This window comes from Manis javanica, chromosome 6 (assembly GCF_040802235.1).
Source record: "Manis javanica isolate MJ-LG chromosome 6, MJ_LKY, whole genome shotgun sequence".
In the NCBI taxonomy this organism is placed as follows: domain Eukaryota; kingdom Metazoa; phylum Chordata; class Mammalia; order Pholidota; family Manidae; genus Manis; species Manis javanica.
This window is the reverse complement of record NC_133161.1, coordinates 93,571,245-93,588,393: the sequence shown is the minus strand read 5'-3', so window position 1 is coordinate 93,588,393 and position 17,149 is coordinate 93,571,245. Positions and strand designations below refer to the sequence as shown.

Here is a 17,149-nt window from a genome sequence, read left to right as displayed (position 1 = left end):
CTCCTGTCTGCAGGGGACCAAGTATGGGAGAAGCACCAATAGTCTCAAGAAACTTCAGGAAAGTCTGAATCAGAACAGTATTTGGGGGAGATGCCCAGGTACAGGCAGGGGAGACCAAGGCAGACCTAAAACTCAACTGGGACATCAACCACAGCTTAGCAGGGACAATGATGAGACAGGAGTCAGATTTTGGGGCAGAGCAGAAATGAGGGGATTAAATGTAGTTGAGATAATGACATGGGAGAGTGTGGTAAGAGGGAGGGGTTGATATTCAGCAAAGAAATAGGACAGTGCGGTGTGGAAGATCTTTGTAAGCTGCCTGCAGGCACTTAGAACATACTGGAAAATGAGAGAAGACACAGCATTGGAAAGCCACAGTGGGGCCCAAGCTGGGCTTCTCTGGAAGTGTGGCTCTGGGATGATGATGTCCTGGACATAGAAACACTAGACTTTGGCATCAATTAAACGAACACAACTGACTGAACACCCACTGTCAGCTGGGTCCCAGACAGGGTCTGGTCCCTGCCTTTCGGGGGCAGACTCCTTAATGATAGTACAGTCTGATGAAAATCACTGGGGTCTGGGGAAACCAAAGATGAGGGAATGGTGCAGGAAAGTGTCATGAAGAAGGGATCCTGGACTGTGGGACAGTGGCAGGAGTTTGCCAGACAGAGAAGGTGGGAAGCGAATTCCAGGCCAGGGGCACAGAGTGTGCAGGGAGCATACCCCATGTCAGCTGGGCTTCGCAGGGAGTGACAAGATTGACAAGGGAGGTGACATGCCCAGATGCATGGCTAGAGGGTCAAAGGGCTGTCTTTTATTGGGGTCACTAATATACATTTCTTTCACCTAGGAAAACCCCCACACTATTTTAGTTCTCTGGTGGGTGGAAATGCCTCCATTATGTCTCATTCTGGGTGGCTTCAAGAAAAAATTGGGAACCACTGATGTGTTCAAGTAAATACTTGCTTGAAAAAAAATGAAAGGGTTTGGATAATCATGTGGCATGTTAGACAGTGAGTTTAAATGTACCACCTTCCTTTGCTTCCTATCAGCACCAAGATCACTTTTTGGAGAGAAACTGAGTGCCTTCATGTATGGCAGTTTTCAAGCATTATAGCTATGGTGTTTAATATCTGGAAAGATTCCATGCTTTGTTTTTACAAACTGTAACATTTTTCTTTTAACTGTTTCTACCCCCTTAATTACACTAAAAACTCCCACAAATTTTTTTTTTGGACTTAGTCAAGGGAATAATAAACATACATGAGAATGATGTCTGTGCTGCTTATGAAGAAATGATTAATTCACTGTCACAGGATAGTCATGGCAAAAAATGCCCGGGGATCTGGGGGATTCTGATTTTGGGGGAGTTCATCATAATCCATAGTCACTGCAGAATCCCATAGAGGGAACAAATGGCTACTTTTGAGCTTCACCAAATGTTTTGTAGTAGGTAATTTTTTACATGTATGGAAAGATACTTATCTATCTCTGTCTCTCTCTTTTGTATCTAGTCCTTTTCTGGCTTTTATCTTCTTGTATTGCTCACCAAGGATCTCTGATGGGTTACTGTGGAAGCTATATCGAGGGCAATTGGATCCTGGTATATATTTAAAAAAAATATTGTTTTTATTACAGATGATAACTTTGCAGGTTCTCAATCTTTCATAATTTGAGCAAATCATCATCTAGAGTACTTGACATTCCACTTTTAGATTTTATTCAGGCTCTTTCAATTAATGGTAGGCAGAGGTAAAGGTTATATTAAAGATGTAATTATTTTTTATTAAATTAAAACAAAATGCCCCAGGTCATCTGGTCCACAAGCCCTGTACTTCACTCCATGAAAACGGATTTCCTTCTGAGTATGAGTTAGGGAACTCTCTGCTCCTGTAATTTATGATGGGTTTTAGTGTTGGAACTGTGCTCTTCTGAGATCAAGCATTCCTCATAAATCACATGAAAGAATAAACTGAGAAACTTCTCTACTGCATGATAGAAATCCTTTATTTTTTAGTGGTTGTCCATAGTATATTTGTTCAATGTAAAGGGTCATATTTAAAGAAAAAATTGAAGACCACTATCTTTCTATCTCCAGCTCTGAGCTTTTTACTTTTGGGTTCTGGGCATTTTATGATCTGCTGTCCTCAGATTCCCAGCTTTATATCCAGGCTTTAGATTAGTGCATCTCCTGTTGCTTCACCCAACTTGTTAACTTTACTACATGTTCCAAGGTGTTTCAACCAGAGCTGATGCCAAGAAATAGTGATAGTCATTCACCTCTTTCCACTATCTCCCTGATATTCCTGACCAGGTTCACCATCAGCTCCCTTGATCTTTCTGGGACAAGGTTAAACCACAAGCACATGCCTTGAACAAGAGGAAAAGGCCAGTGAGCACCTACTGTTCACATGGAAGGTGGGCTCTCACTCTTTTCTGCTGTGTTCATATGTTCGGTCAGCAGGCACATGCATGAGAGGTACGTGCACATACACTGGTGACAAGGGTCCTGTTCTCTGGGATGTGGGATGTAACTGGATTTGCAAGACAGCCAAGAGGCTGGCTGTTTCTTCCCAGTCACTAGATCTCCAATTCTATAGTGAAGGGGACATTCATGGTGCTTAGACCAGCAGAGGGCCAGATGTTCCCACAGTGGTAAAGAGGTTTAATTCCAGGGGCAAACAGGTGTGACTTCTGTTGTGAGAGAAAGTTTCTGAGTTGTGTCTTGTGCTCATGAGAGAGATTGTAGGAATAGATTAATAATGTCTGCTGTGGGCAAGACATTGAGGAGTGGCACTGTGTGCCTCTTACTTTCCGTATTTTGGTTAGGTCCTTCTCCTGGCTTAAAACCGCACTACCTCAAATCTAGAGCTGTGATTTTATACCAGCAACAGTCTATCACCCAAACACCCTCCTTGGAAATTCAAGGTGAGAGTTTAGAGCTACTTTTTTATAAATGCTGATGATTTCTAATTTGTTCATCACCTTTCTGGCAATTTACAACTTGGCTTTGTTGACAGAAATAGTTTTTGGCAGATTGTAGGAAAATAAGCTGTTGTCCTCATTTTTCCTCCTACAGATAATTTTTAACATAAATCTGAACAGATAAAACTAGGGCTTGCAAAGCCAATGAAGGATAGAGAAACTTGTCTTATTTGGGGAACTATTCAGAAGGTAAAACAATCCAATGGATCTTGTAAATAGTGAAAGAATCCAGCTGAGAGATGGGGCCGCAGGCGGGGTGAGGGAGGAAGCCCTCAATGGCATGTTTGGCAGAGACCACCCTGCTGCCTGTGGTAAAGCTGAAGGGGAGGAGGGTGGCTGGGCACTTCAGCTCCCCAGGCAGTGACTCTGATTTAGGGTGAGTACGGGGGTAAGACAGAGGTCTCAGTCTCTGGGACATGTGTTCAAATCTGGCTTGGATTTTCCTGGTGTTGACCCCCCTCCCTGGAGTAGGTCCCCTTGCTGGACACTCTCATAGGTGCCCTCACTACGCCCCCATGGAATTTACTGCAGATCTGAAGTCATATTTGTGCAAGTCTTTGATAAATGTCCATCTCCCTCAGTAGACGGCAAACTCCATGAAAGAAAGGCTCATTCATGGTATGGGTCCTGTCCACCAGCCTAGCTTCCAGGGGCTTGACAAAGAGTAGGCAGTCAATAAATATTCATATGAAGTGGATTTTTTTACATTTATTGTACAAGCAAATGGATTTCCAAGCATAGCCTTTGAGTGCCACCAAGAATGGGCTGTATTTATGTTGGATCAGAAGCCAAATGGCTGAGGTCTCTGGAAGGATCCTTTCACTTCCTGGCAGATGAATGATGACTGATGTAATCAGTGCTTTCTTCTTCCCATTTCCTTTGTGTTTTATTTGCATGCTAAATACTTTACATTATACAGTTTCCTAGCAATGCACGAAGCCATTCCCTTGGTCACATGCTCACTGTCAGGACTCATCTTTCTCTCCACTCCCTGTCCGTTGTCATGTGCCCTCTAACTTGCCCATCACCTTGCTTCTTAACTCATCCACCCACTTGTTTCAAACTGTTTCCAACAGAGATGACCCAGACTTTAATAAAATGTTACAATAAATAGAGGAATTGATGTTTCTGCATAGCTCTTCCTGATTTCATCTCTGCAGCTTTTGACTCTGTTGTTCACTTGCTAGTTTAAAAAAATTTTTGGATGCCAGAACCTCACACTCTGGGTTCCACTTGTACAGACCCAGCCATTTCTTCTCTCTCTTCCTTCCTCTCCTATTCATTAAAAGCTGATGTTTCCAAGATGACCCCCTCATCCTCCTTCCTGCCCTCCCCCCCTCATGCTTCCTTATTTGCTCTCAGCTACTGTGTATGTACTCATGGCTCTCAGATCCTGTCCTGAACTCTGCTATGATTCCAGACCCTTCGTTTCCACTACCTAGTGCATGCTCACATGAATTCCTATTTGTGTTTTGCTGCAGTTTCCTAAATGGTTTGTTTACAATAGATGTTTCACCACTTCAGGCCAACCTCCATCTGCTACCAGAGTTGCTTTCTTGAAAAACAAAGCTGAGCATGCTAGTCCTCTCTTTAAATATCTCCTGTAGATTCCCAGGGTAAATCATCACTACCATTATCATGAAGATATAAGTGCTTGCTGTGTGCCAGGCACTATTTTACCCACTTCATATGTATATTAATTCATTTAATCCTCACAACTGCTCTGTGGGGTAGGCACTGATTATCCCCATTTTACAGATGAGGAAACTGGGCACAAAGACGATGTGTAATGTGCTCAAGATAACACAGAAACAAAATCCATCCTTTTCAGCTTGATTATAGAGCCCTTTCCATGACTGTCTTCAGCCTCCCTCTGTGCTCTAATCACAGGAAACTTGCTTCTGTTTCACTCTTCTCCTTCCCATTTCCCCCTCTCTGTTCCTCCAGATTCCACTGCCTACAACACTGTGCTCATCATTTACCTGGTGAATGCTTCCTCATCCATCAAGGCTCAGTCTCCAAACCATTTTCTCTGTAAGAACTCAAAAATCTCTGGACAAAGTGGTCACCCCCATCTCTGGGATGATACTAAGCTTTGTGCACACCTGCCTTATGAGAGCACATTCTCTGCTTCATCGCACAACGGGCTCTGCTCATTTTTCAGCAGCATCACATGCTTGGGAATGCTTGGTGTTCAATAATTTTTTTTTTCATTTACAGTTGAGACATAAGTAGTCTTGATTTCTTCTTGACCCCTTTTAAAATTGTCTGAAAATTGAAAGTATCATAGGCATAGATAAGTAACAACACATCCCTATTGAATTTTAAGTCACTGTCTCCGTAATTTAATGTATTCATATTTTTAAATTAGAGAGCTTTCTGGTTATCACCCATATTCATTAGGAATGAAAAATAAAGCTCCTTGTTTTTTGATTAGTATTGATAGTTTAGGATTAGCGGGATTAACTATTTTGTTGTTTAAAAATGACTTTTCATTGATTGAGACCAAACAGAAGGAGGGTGGTAAGGACAGGGGCCCTGGGGGCTTACCTGCTGGCCAGGCTTGATGGGTGACAGCGTGATGCCCTGGGTGTTGATCACTGGCAGGATCTGGTTCCCGATGACCGTGGCAATGATCTGGCCCTGAGCATTTGTCAGGAGCTGGGGGGTGATCGGCTGCACTTGAAGGCCCTGAGTGCCGCCTGCTGCCTGGCTTGATGGTCCCGGATTTGGCATCAGAGGGATGGTCCCAATAATCTGCAAGAGACAGGCCCAAAGGTGAGGCATCGGGCTCTGCTCAGCATCTGCACACGCAACTCAAGAGCACTCATGCCACGGTCTCTGTAGCAGGCTCCTCAAGAGCCTGTTCAGAATCTGAATGGCTCTGGAGACACTGGGGTGGAGGGGAGGCAGGGGATGAGCATCTGCAGGAGAGAAAAATCACACATGACCCCATGTCACAGAGGAAGTGGATAGAGGGAAGGGGGAAAACACCTGATTCAAAAACAATATCTAGCGCTGGTGCGGGCATAACGTGATTTCTGCCAGAGCAGCACAGACATCTGCTCAGAGCCAGACAGAGGGTGGGCTTCTTGGTGCCCTTGCCTAGGTGGGGGGCTGCACCCTTTCCCCACAAGAGCACGCTCCTTCACATCCTTGCCTCTGCTCTCTCCATCCTTCCTTCCTTTCACCCACATCCTGCTCTCCTCTCAAGGTCAGGGGTCAGCTCCTTGACACTCTGGCAGGATTGGGGGCCTCAGCACCCAGTGTTCATGGTGCTTGGGAGCCCAGGTTCTGGAGTCAGGGAGGCAAGACTCCATTCCCAGCTGAACCACCTGCTGGCTCTGTGATGACAGTCAAGGAGCCTATGCTTGCTGAAGGCCTGAGAGAATTGGGGTCACAAACAAATGTTCAAAACTCTTAAAATAGAGGTGACATGGCTACCAACACCTGAAGCTTTAAACATGCATGTTAAACGATATGTTTTGAACTGTGGCCGACAGGTTAGAGGTTCAGGGTTTCTGCGACAGGTGGCAGGGAAGGCTTTCTTTGCATCTAGTAGCCTCTGGCTTCAGTGAAGGGGTCATGCAGAGTGTGATGAGAGGGTCCTGGCTGGACCCAATCACTGTGCGGAGAAGAAAGGGAGCACGAGCAGGGCCAGCAAATGCCCAGCGTGTCTGTACTCCATGGAAGCATGTATCACATTCCTGTGTTGCTGAGGCCAAACTGAATCGATACAAAATGGAAATATGTGTTTCCCGAAGTATGGACTCCCCTGGGAGAGTCCTGGGGCTTGCAGTTGGGTGCTTTTCCCCTCCACACATCACAGGATGTCTGGGCAGCTCAGCTCTGCTGTGCGTCCTCCACGTCCACCTCCCAGATGTGAACTGTGGTGACATGGCCTGCCGGCAACCAAGACATATTAATAACAGAGTCTCAGGAAGTGCCTTCATGTATATTGTTTTGTTTCATTCCCCATTCTTACAATGGCTCTAGGAAGTGGGCCTTAGTCCTGCCCCCTTTAGTAGATAAGCTAGTGCAGGCTCAGCTGCCACTTGATGGAGAGGCTGGAGTCTAGGTCTGCAGACCCCCAAGTACTTGCTTTTCCATTCTATCATCTGGCTCCCACCACCTTAGCAGATGCTGGAGGGGACCTGCTCTTAGAGAAGTCACTGCATCTTCTCTGTAATTTCCCAGTGGACAATAAGCTGCTTGTGGACTGAGTTTATAAATGATTCTGTCTTCTGCCTCCATAGTACTCCCACAGGGCTTTGAACAGAGCTTCTCAGTAAATGTCTTCTGAATGAATGGTTTCTAGATTCAGCTCTCCCTGGGATTCTGTATGCACCTGGGACTTCAGAAGAACTGCCAGCCCTCACCATTCCATGGCAAGGATCCTGGCAGAGAAACTACCCCCTCCACACTTGGCTGTTGCTTCCACTGCAGAAGTCCCTGTGGATGGCGCTAATGGAGGAGCTCTGCAAATACTAAGTATCAGTGGCAGTTGTCAATGGATGCTGATAAAGGTCAAGTAATTACTGTTGGAGTGGTCAGCAGCCCCTTGGGGCGTTTGCTGCTCTGCAGTCTCACTGAGAGGGCCTTTGAAGTCTGCCCGCAGCATCAGCAATGAACAGGTCCCCTCAGTGCCAGCAAGGTCAGGAGGAGTCCACATCAATAGATCAGAGCGCATAAGTACTTTATTGATGAGTGGTCTTGCATTAAGCAGTTCAGGATTCAAAAGCTGTTCCTATGCCCCCAGGCAATGTGGAGAGGCATGGGGAGCAGTCTTCTTGTTCTGCACCTACACTGGACACTTTTTTTCCACACCTGCCCTGTGGCCCCCCTTGTGACTGTCCCATCCTCTCTGGTTTCCTGTGTCATAACCTGAGAAGCCCTTCTCCATCTGGTTGGCCTGCGTTGAAAGCCTGTGGAGGCTGGGTTCATTCAGGTGGCAGGGTTCTGGGTTCTATTTTGGGCCATATATCAGTGTGTTTAGGCATGGGTGTGGTACGTAGCCTGGGAGAAAACTTCGGAGTGAGGCACAGCAGCTGACAGCGGGGGAACACACTAATGCAGAGAGACACTCTGCTCCGAGATTGACACGAGCCCATGCTCACCATGCGGTAATGAGATGCTCTGCTTGCTTTCTGGGTGGAAAGAAGAGGAAAGCCAAATGCAAACGACTCACCAGGTTCTCCCCTAAGTGCACACTGGCTTCCAAACAGTGCTGTGACATTCCTAAATCATGGCACCACTTATGTCCCTGCCCACGCGCCCTTCTCCTTTCATGGGCTCTAGCCTCATTAACTGAGGGTCACACAGCGCTGGTGTCAGAGCCAGAGGCACCTGCAGTGGTGCGCTGGCAGAGGAGGTGAGCAGAGCTTGGGGGCAAGGCAGGGGCGGGCGCGGGGCCATTCTAAGGTCCGAGAGCCTTCTGCAAACTGACGCATTTCTCAGTTTTGCTCCCTTTTTGAGAAAGTTTGGGACCACCATCTCAGCATGTCCAAAGCTCGGCAGTGCTTTGTGGGGAGTTTTCTAATATCCCCCAGGTATTACAACCCACTGATGTTAATAGCTTCCATTCGGCCAAGGGTAGCGATGATCCATGCTGTGTTCCCCCAGTGTGCTCTTGGACGCCTGTTTCACTTAGGCCTGCTCCGATTCCTTGATGGCGGCCACAGCTCTCACCTCAGAGTCTGACTTCAAAGAGATCTCACCAAGGAAATGAACGCAGCCAAGGCAGCCGAGGTGTGAGGCTCTTGGCACTCATGCAAAGTTGGCGATGTCATCTGTAGAAATCGTATTTTAAATTAATTCAAGGGAAGCACTGGCATCTATTCATATTTCAACTGAATCAGGAAATAAAACCGAGGTTTGATGTTAGGGGGTCTCCGACTTGATTGCAAAGACGGGGAGACATTACTTCGGAGACACTTGCAGTCCTAAGACTAGCTTTTGGAGTTTGAATTTCTGGCTCCTGGAGTGGAGGACTTACTGCTCAGAGAAGTCCTGAGGGAAGGACACACCACTGAGCAAACGAGGTCAGTAGGCTGTGATTCCTGATCAAGGCATTAACTGCACAAGACAAATTCCATTTCCCCTAAAATGCTGAGGACTGGCAGAGCAGTCAAGGGCCTGCAGACCTTCTTCTACATCAGGCTGGGTGCCATGTGCTGTGGAGGATGCCAAGAAGACTCAACTGGGCAGAGGAGGGCCAAACGACAGGCACATTGCTTGTCAAAGATTCTTAACAATGTGATGGAGAAATGATGTGCACCAGAGGAGTGGTGAGGACTATCTGATAAGACTCTCTATACCCATGTGGTGGGTGCTCAAAAGAATCTTGGGATTGAATGAGTGATTTCAGAGGAGGAAGGATGAGGAAGCTAGGGAGACTTGACAGAAGACAGAGGGGCAGGGCAGGGTCTGGGAGACTCGGGGGGACTGGGCAGGGCACAGAAACCATTCCAAGCATGAGACTAGCCTCAAGGTAAGGAATATGTGGATAGTGATTTCACTAGCTGGGATACAAAAGAGGGTTGAGATAGTGGAGCCCAGGACTGTCAGTCTGGAAGGGTCAAATTCTCATCCAAGCAAGGGTTTTCAGTGTGGTTTCTGAGGAGGGTGGGGGCAGTGCTAGAATGGAGCTGTCTCGGGAGTGAGTGTGTTGTGCAGACTGAATGGACTAGGAGGCCAGCCCCTAGGATGCTACTGTAGTTGTCCATGTGTGAAGCAACATGCTCTCATGAATCCTTGACATGGAGGTTGTTTGATTGGATGACTTCCACTTCATATCAAACTCATGGCCTGCTATATGCCTAGGTTGCACCATTAGAAGTTTTTGCTTGAAGTTATTGCCCTATCAATCCTACAGCAAATAGCGGAGGCATCCTTTGCAATGATCCTCTATGTCTTTGCCCTGCCTCTAATAGCAATGATTCATCTCTGATGAATGCTCTACCCAGACTGAGGCCAATATTATAATGATAATTTGTGACCTCAAGAGTTCCTGCTTCTCTGGCAGGGGACTTACTTGGCTGTTGCTGCTCACGTTCACCTGTCTCTTTCCTTAGAAGAGTTAAGAGCATAAACTGCCACTGAGAATTAAAAAAAAAAATCATTAAAATGACTACTAGTGTCCATTAGCACATGTATCCCTATTTCCAGAAGAATTTGGGTGGTTTACACATGAATGTGACTATTGTCAATTCAGCAGCAATTATAATTTCAGCCATCATAATGATTATCTAATGATTGTGGCAAACCCCAGTGATTCAGGGTCATGTAAGCCTTTTAGGTCACCAGGATATCCTTACAACACCCTCTTGGACTTCAGTCTGGTTGAAGTTCTCACTATGCACGAGTCATGACTGATGGAGAGCAATGTACCCTGAATCTATTCACTGCCAAAATGTAGGTGTCATCAACAGCTGTCAAAGGTGGTATCACGGAAGCCCAGGGCAACCAGAAAAGTCGTCTGATGGGCTACATGTCATGATAGTCTGTGGCATGCTGTTAAACTGCTTTGGAAAATGTGATTGCAGATGTCAAATTGACAAATAATTTTGTTGCACATATCTTTAAGAAAAGGAAGCCCACTTGTGCTGTAAATCAATGACTTCCTTCACTCCATCAGCAGAGACAATGCTTTGCCAAGTATTTGTGTAACCTCGACACTTTTTGGTCAAGAGGCTTTTGATAATGTGAGCATCACTTTGTCCATTCTTGAACAAAGAACTTACAACACTTGAGAGCCCAGGAGCAGGTGGTGAGCACCAGTATGGCAACAGCCAATCACCTGCCCCTTCCTTTCTATGGCCACAGCCACTCCTCTCTCGGTCCCCAAGGCTGATTCCATCTTCTCATATAATACATTTGTTTTAGTTCATTGTGTTCCCAGGTTTAAGGTTACACTCAGAGTTATTTTGGCAGCTCTGATCAGGATGTTGATTCAGGAAGAATAAGAGAATACAGTGATCTCCCAAGCACAATTAATTTTTCCAAGATGCACTCTAGTGTGTCTTGCATTTGGCTCTGTCCAAGATGGGGAGAAAGAGGAGTGTGGATATTGAGAAGGGCTTTAGGCATGAAGATAAGCTGATGAAGGTGTGCAATTAGAGGAAGATACTCAACCAAGGACAGTTAGATTTAACCTTGCCGACAATGCCAATCAGCTGGCCATGGCTGCCTCGAGCTCTGGGCATTCCAGGGTTCAGGAAGAAACAGAGCAGTGACTGATCAACAATGTCTGGCATGGGTGTGGGCATAGGGAATGGCAGCGGGCCCAAAGGTGGTGTCACTGAAGCCCAGGATAGGAGACAAGTTATCTTTAACTGATTTGAAAGAAAGGATGAACACATTTCTGTAATGAGGAACTGTAAAAGGGAATTTTTTAGGGTGTATACTTTAATGCTTCTATTGTAGGTACCGATAGGCACCTACCTCCTCAGAATGAGGACCCTTGCTGGATGCTCTACTATTTGGATCCAAGTTTGGAAACACACTCACAGACAAGAGTAAAGAATCGGAGGTGTCAGCATCTTTAAAATGTCACTTTCAGTCACATTATGAGAAGAATAATTGGCATGAAAACTGATGTAAAAAACAGCAATAAAAAAATCTTTTCTCTAAAATCTTCCTTTAAGCTATTAAACATAATTCTCCTTAATAGAATTTAAGATAATTCTCCACTACCTGGTTTCAAGCCCAGGCTTTAACTAGAGGGAGCTTGGTGAACTCCTTAACCTTTTTAGAACTCCAGTTTATTCATCTGTAAAATGGGAATAACAACGTGCACTTTACAAGGTTATTGTGAGGGCTAAATAAGATAATGGATGCCAAGCACACCACACCGTGTGTTACCAATCAAATGGAAGTTCAACGGATGTTCATTCATAACTCTACTTACTCAGGTGTGGTAACTCCTGGCATTTGCAGTAAGCTCCTTTGAATTTTTAATGAAATTTTTAATGATTTCACCATGAAAATGATTTACCATGAAGAACAGAAAACAGTAGTTGAATATGAAAAATAAAGATATCTTCCTTGCCTTGTAATAGAATGCTAAGTGGGGTTTCCGCAGAGGCACCAAGATTCAATAGGTGGGACTAGACTTTTATGCTGAATTTACAAAGGAGGTTTCTGAAAGTGAGTTAGACAATTCTAGAATTCAGAGGGTAAGCAGAAATTTTGAAATTCTGTACATCTTCCTCATTCCCAGGAATGGGGCCTGTGGCAGTTTCGCCTCACTTAAAGGTTAGTGAAAGTGGCTGAAAAATACTTTCCCTCAAATCTGGGGGACATAGACCCAAGGAATCTAAAGGTGAGAGGCTATGGCTTTTGAGCTGAGGAGGGAGGAGAGAAGAAGAGCGAGGAAGAGGAAGGAGAGACAGACAGAATCACTGCCCTTACCCTGGGTACACTCCCACTCAGTCCGGGGAAGGCACTCATTTCCCTGGACTCATTATCCAGGGTCTGAGCCATTTAAAATCCTGTCGCACAAGACCCCCTGGGGAATGGGCCCTGGGTCAGCACCACAGAGCGAGAGTTGAGGACCAAGCCCCGAGTAGGGTGAGCAACTGGAAGAAAACACGTTGCTCAGAGCAACGTGCCAGTGGGGGTCCCAGCTGGGCCTCTGAAGACCTCATGCAAGTGCCCCCGACGGGCCTCTGGAGGAGTTTGCTGCCCAGACAGCGGGAGCCATTTATGACAGCTCAGCGAAGTGGGGCCATCCTTGCGCCCTATCTGCCCTCTCCCCGCCTCAACCTGCCCCACTGGGTAAGCAAGCTGAGGGAAGGAGAATCATTCCAACAGGGAAAGAAAGAGGGACCAGGCTACCCTCTCCCACAGGAAGCGCACAGCTGGTACTGCTGGGCATGGAGGGAAGTTTAAGTCAGGGTCAGGGACCTGGGCTTGGGTGTCTCAGTTGCCGTTTAACGTGACCGTGGGAGACTGTATTCCCTGAGAACGCCTTCGAGAAGTTGTGGGGCGAGAGCGGAGCTTGTATCCAGGCGAGGGGAGGGCTCTGAGAGGGCCGAGGGGTCGTGGGCTTCGGTGATCACATCCTGATCCCGGGTCTGCCCCCTCCCCACTCATACGGGAAAGGTTTGATGGTCATAAATTCCTAGACACAAAAAATTAAGCTGTGGTTCTCTCCTGTTGCCCATCCCTCCAGACTGTCTCATCATTGTATGTGGGAGGGACTCAAGTGTGAGGATAATGTATTATCTTTAAATTTTAAATATAATTCTAGCATTTTGGGCCTATAATGAAGTAGTTTCACATGAATTGTATATGATTTACTCATGAGTATTAGCAAGTATTTCCTAAGTCATAGCTATCTGTATTTTAAAAATGAGTAAAGATAGCAACTGCCTTTTTACTTTAGTTATTAAGGTTCATAACACTATTAGAAGGCATATTTCATGGGTTATGATATCAGGACTTTGTTAATGAAGAATGCTTGAAAAATAGAGAGGAAAAATAGGCAGAAAGGAGGCATGGAAGAAAAGAGAGGATTTAATGAGCTACCAGAGGTAAAGAATTTAAAATTTTGAGCAGACTATTTATTTTCTCATAAACTATGGATTTGGATTATTTCTCAGAAGTAGTGGCTGCTATTTATAATACTGATTGTGGAAGTTTCAGCCAGCTTAAAAATTGTTATGCTATTCCAATACTTTTTAGTTGCTCAAGTTCCACTGAAACTTTTGAAAACCTGAAAATTATAGCAGGAAAAGCATATTCCCACCAAAGGAGGAAACTGTGACAATTCCTAAGAAAAGGAAGGTCAGAGAAATTGGGGAATTTTGACATGGTTGCTTCGCAATTATGTTAGCAAGACTATTCTCATTAGTAATGTTTATGTTCAATATTTATAAGGACAATATTTATATAAATATAAAGTATGATTTAAAAATACTTATAAGGTATAGTATTTATAAGCTGTAATAATAACATATATTTATATATTTATTTATATGGTATAATATTTACACCTTATTTGTAAGGTATAATATTTCTAAGGTATAATAAAGGTGGCTTTTATGGGTCTCCATTTACTCTCCTATTATTATTTAAATATAAGACTATTCTAAACTCCCAAACCCATTATTGAACACACTCTTTTGTTTGTTTAATTGCTGAGAAAGGAGAAATCTAACATGTATGCCTTTGTTTTCCAATTACAAATGATGAAACCTGGGTGAAAGGACCTACTAATTCTTAATGATCTAAGAAAGGAAGAATAATGTCGATTCCAAAGGTGTTTTACAGGAACGATTTGCCTATAGAGCATGGCCTGAACCCTAGGTATGCAGCCATTAGCAGTAAGCATCGTGGAAGAAACTCCACATCGTAGGGAACTGACAGGTGTCCCAGGTAAGAGTCAACTTGGGGGATACAATGATCATTCTGGTTGGCTCTGAATCTTTCTTGAGTCCTGTAGCAAAACGAAGTTAGCAGCCGCAGCCACGTTCTGAACTGTTGACAGTTCCTATTACAATTGTTCTACAACTGAATCTGGCACACTCTACACTCTGGAAGGAGGTGTTATTTTTGTTTTGTTAAAAAAAATTTTTTTTAAAATTTTAAGATGCATTGCAATCTATGCTCTTACATATTTTACTTTAATTTTGAGATTTTCTATTTTCTCTTTTATTTGGTTCCTTGTCAAGCATTAAGAAATGTTAACAGAATAAAAGTTTTGGTCCAATCAAAAGATTAAATTAAATTTACACAAGATGATATTACACTGAGATGAGAATTCAGTGAGGAGGCATTGCAACTGCCTATAAGGCTTATTCCTGAAGTGACTGGTAGACAGGGATCAGTGTCCAGGAAATGAGTCCTTTTCTTGAATACCATATAGGTGCCCACCATCAACACAAGTTTTAAAATTGTATCTGAATTATAGATTTACTGTACTGAAAAGCATATTGGCAAGCTCTGGATTATTTAGGAGTTCTTGATTTCTCTGTGGTGCTGTTTTTCCTCCACTGCTTTGCTTTTGCTCAACTAGAAGTTGTAATCAGGAAGACAGAAGAGGGAAGAGTAGATTTTGCAAAATGTTACCTCAAGGTTTGGTTAGACATGGTGTAGAATCAAGGCTGACTGGCTCCATCTGTGACTGGGGAAAAACACTGACACAGAATAGGTCCTTCCAGCAAAGGTCAAATAAGCAAGATGTCAGCACTAGATGTAGTTTTCCTTGGGCAAGGAAAATAGAATTTGGAGAGATCTTTTTATAAATGGACGGAGAACTTGCCCCTTTATCCTATGCCTTTCTTCCCCTTGAAAATTTATTGCTATGGTTAGCATATACCCTAAGGCTTTGTGAATAGAAGTTTGTCTGTTTGTACTAATATTAATACTTCATATACTAAATACATATAGGTAGATAATGCAGACATATTGGCAGCATTTTCACTGTTAAAAGGTGTGGAGGATTGTGGTAACTGTATAGAAAATTCTAGCAAAGGAAAAGAGACCTCTTCAACCTTGTCTAGAAAGCCAGGCCATTGACTGAACATCTCTGCTTTATTCTGAATGGCTTCAAAGCTAAGAGTGTTGTTTTATTCGTGCCATGCACAAATTGATCACTCATGTATCCACTCACTCACTCACTCCCTCAGCAAAATCCTTTCTGGGGGCCTGCTGTGTGCCCAGCACTGGGCGGTACACATTGCTCTCATTCCCACTGTAGAAGACCGGGAAACTACCCAGCCATCTGAAGTCATGAGCATTCACAGGAGCATTCTGTAAATGCTGCTGTCCATGGCACCAGCAACCTGCTGCTGAACAAGAAAGCCTAGGCTCTGAGGAGGACAGTCAAGATGGCAGTAATTACATAAAGCGAAACCCCTGATGTTGACAAGAGTCCTACAGGCTCTTTTCTCTTTCTGGGAAACTGCTGTGATTGTCAAAGACTTGAGATGATCGCCCAAGGTCCCTCCTTTTGAGGACTGACTACATGTGCAGATGTGTCACTGGACAGCTGAATTCACTCTTCATTGAAAAATGCTCTTATTTTCTACTAAAAAATGGTAGTTTTTTTTTCTTTTATCTTTGAAGAAGGCCAATATTATTAAAATTTGATTTCTGCATTCTATTTATTGCATGTCCATTAGGTGTCAGGTGCTGTTCTAGATTTTGGGAGTTGAAGAAATATTTGAGGACTCTAAATTTTGCTTTTTAAATTACTTTGATTGTAAAAAAAAGATGGCTATAATGCCTGCAGAAGTCAGATGGCAATCAGGGCCGGGGTTACTTTATGTGGGGGGAGTGGTAGGTGAGAAGTAGATTCATTGGGACCCCTGGTCCCCAAGAACATTATTGGAAACTGCCAGTTTCCCACTGGGCAGTAGCAATGACAGGTACACATGGGGAATATCCTTCAGTTTGCACCAAACAATGTTGCCCTCAATAACCACACCACAGTCATGACCTCCACCATCTTGATTCCGTATGAATTCATTGCTTGGTAAACAAGGGCTCAGTTCCTCCATGCTCTCACAAAGCTCCCCTCTTCAGCTATGAATATATTTCTCCTATCTACAGAATCCTAATTGGAATTAAAAATATATATTTCAATCCACAGTTAATTTATAACAAGGGCAAGTGTGCAGTCTCATACAAAAGCAAATTGCTTCAAGCCATTGTGGCCTTGGTTGCAATTTGCAGCTTCTCACTTTATTTTCAATGAGAGGAAGTGGAAATATTTGTAAACATGATCTAATGCTTTAATTTCCAACTCTCCTCATAAGGTTTACATTTTCATCATAATATTCATTATAGTTGTCCAGTATGATGCTCTATGTACCAGGAAACAAAGACAAATTCTCAAGGAGAAACTGGAAATATTTCTTCTCATCAGCTCTTTTCCCTTTTCTCCAATGACTACAAATTAAACTATGAGTACTGCTTATTTTCTTTGCAGCTGCTAACATTGTGGAATTGCTAAAAAATTTTTTCCTTCAAGAGAGAATAGTTGCATGTTGAAGCCATCATTTTGCAGAAAGACCAACCTCATACGGCTTTGCCTAAGACTTTAAGTTTTAATACCAGTGAAAAATACCTAGAATGTGGGGAAGTATTTCTGCTTCTGCCTGCTGATGCCAGATTAAGAGACTAAGTCAGATTAAAGTTATTTATTTTGTGGGAG

General features: G+C 43.9%; 1 protein-coding gene across 3 annotated transcripts in view; it reads right to left on the bottom strand.

Annotated features, from left to right (window-relative positions):
* POU6F2 (POU class 6 homeobox 2) overlaps positions 1–17,149 on the bottom strand; it is a 505,007-nt gene that overhangs the window by 34,263 nt on the left and 453,595 nt on the right. For all 3 annotated transcript variants that reach the window (XM_037010901.2, XM_037010900.2, XM_037010902.2), the window contains exon 7: positions 5,539–5,745. In XM_037010901.2, the coding sequence (XP_036866796.1) occupies positions 5,539–5,745 (207 nt within the window). The remainder of the gene's footprint in view (positions 1–5,538; positions 5,746–17,149) is intronic.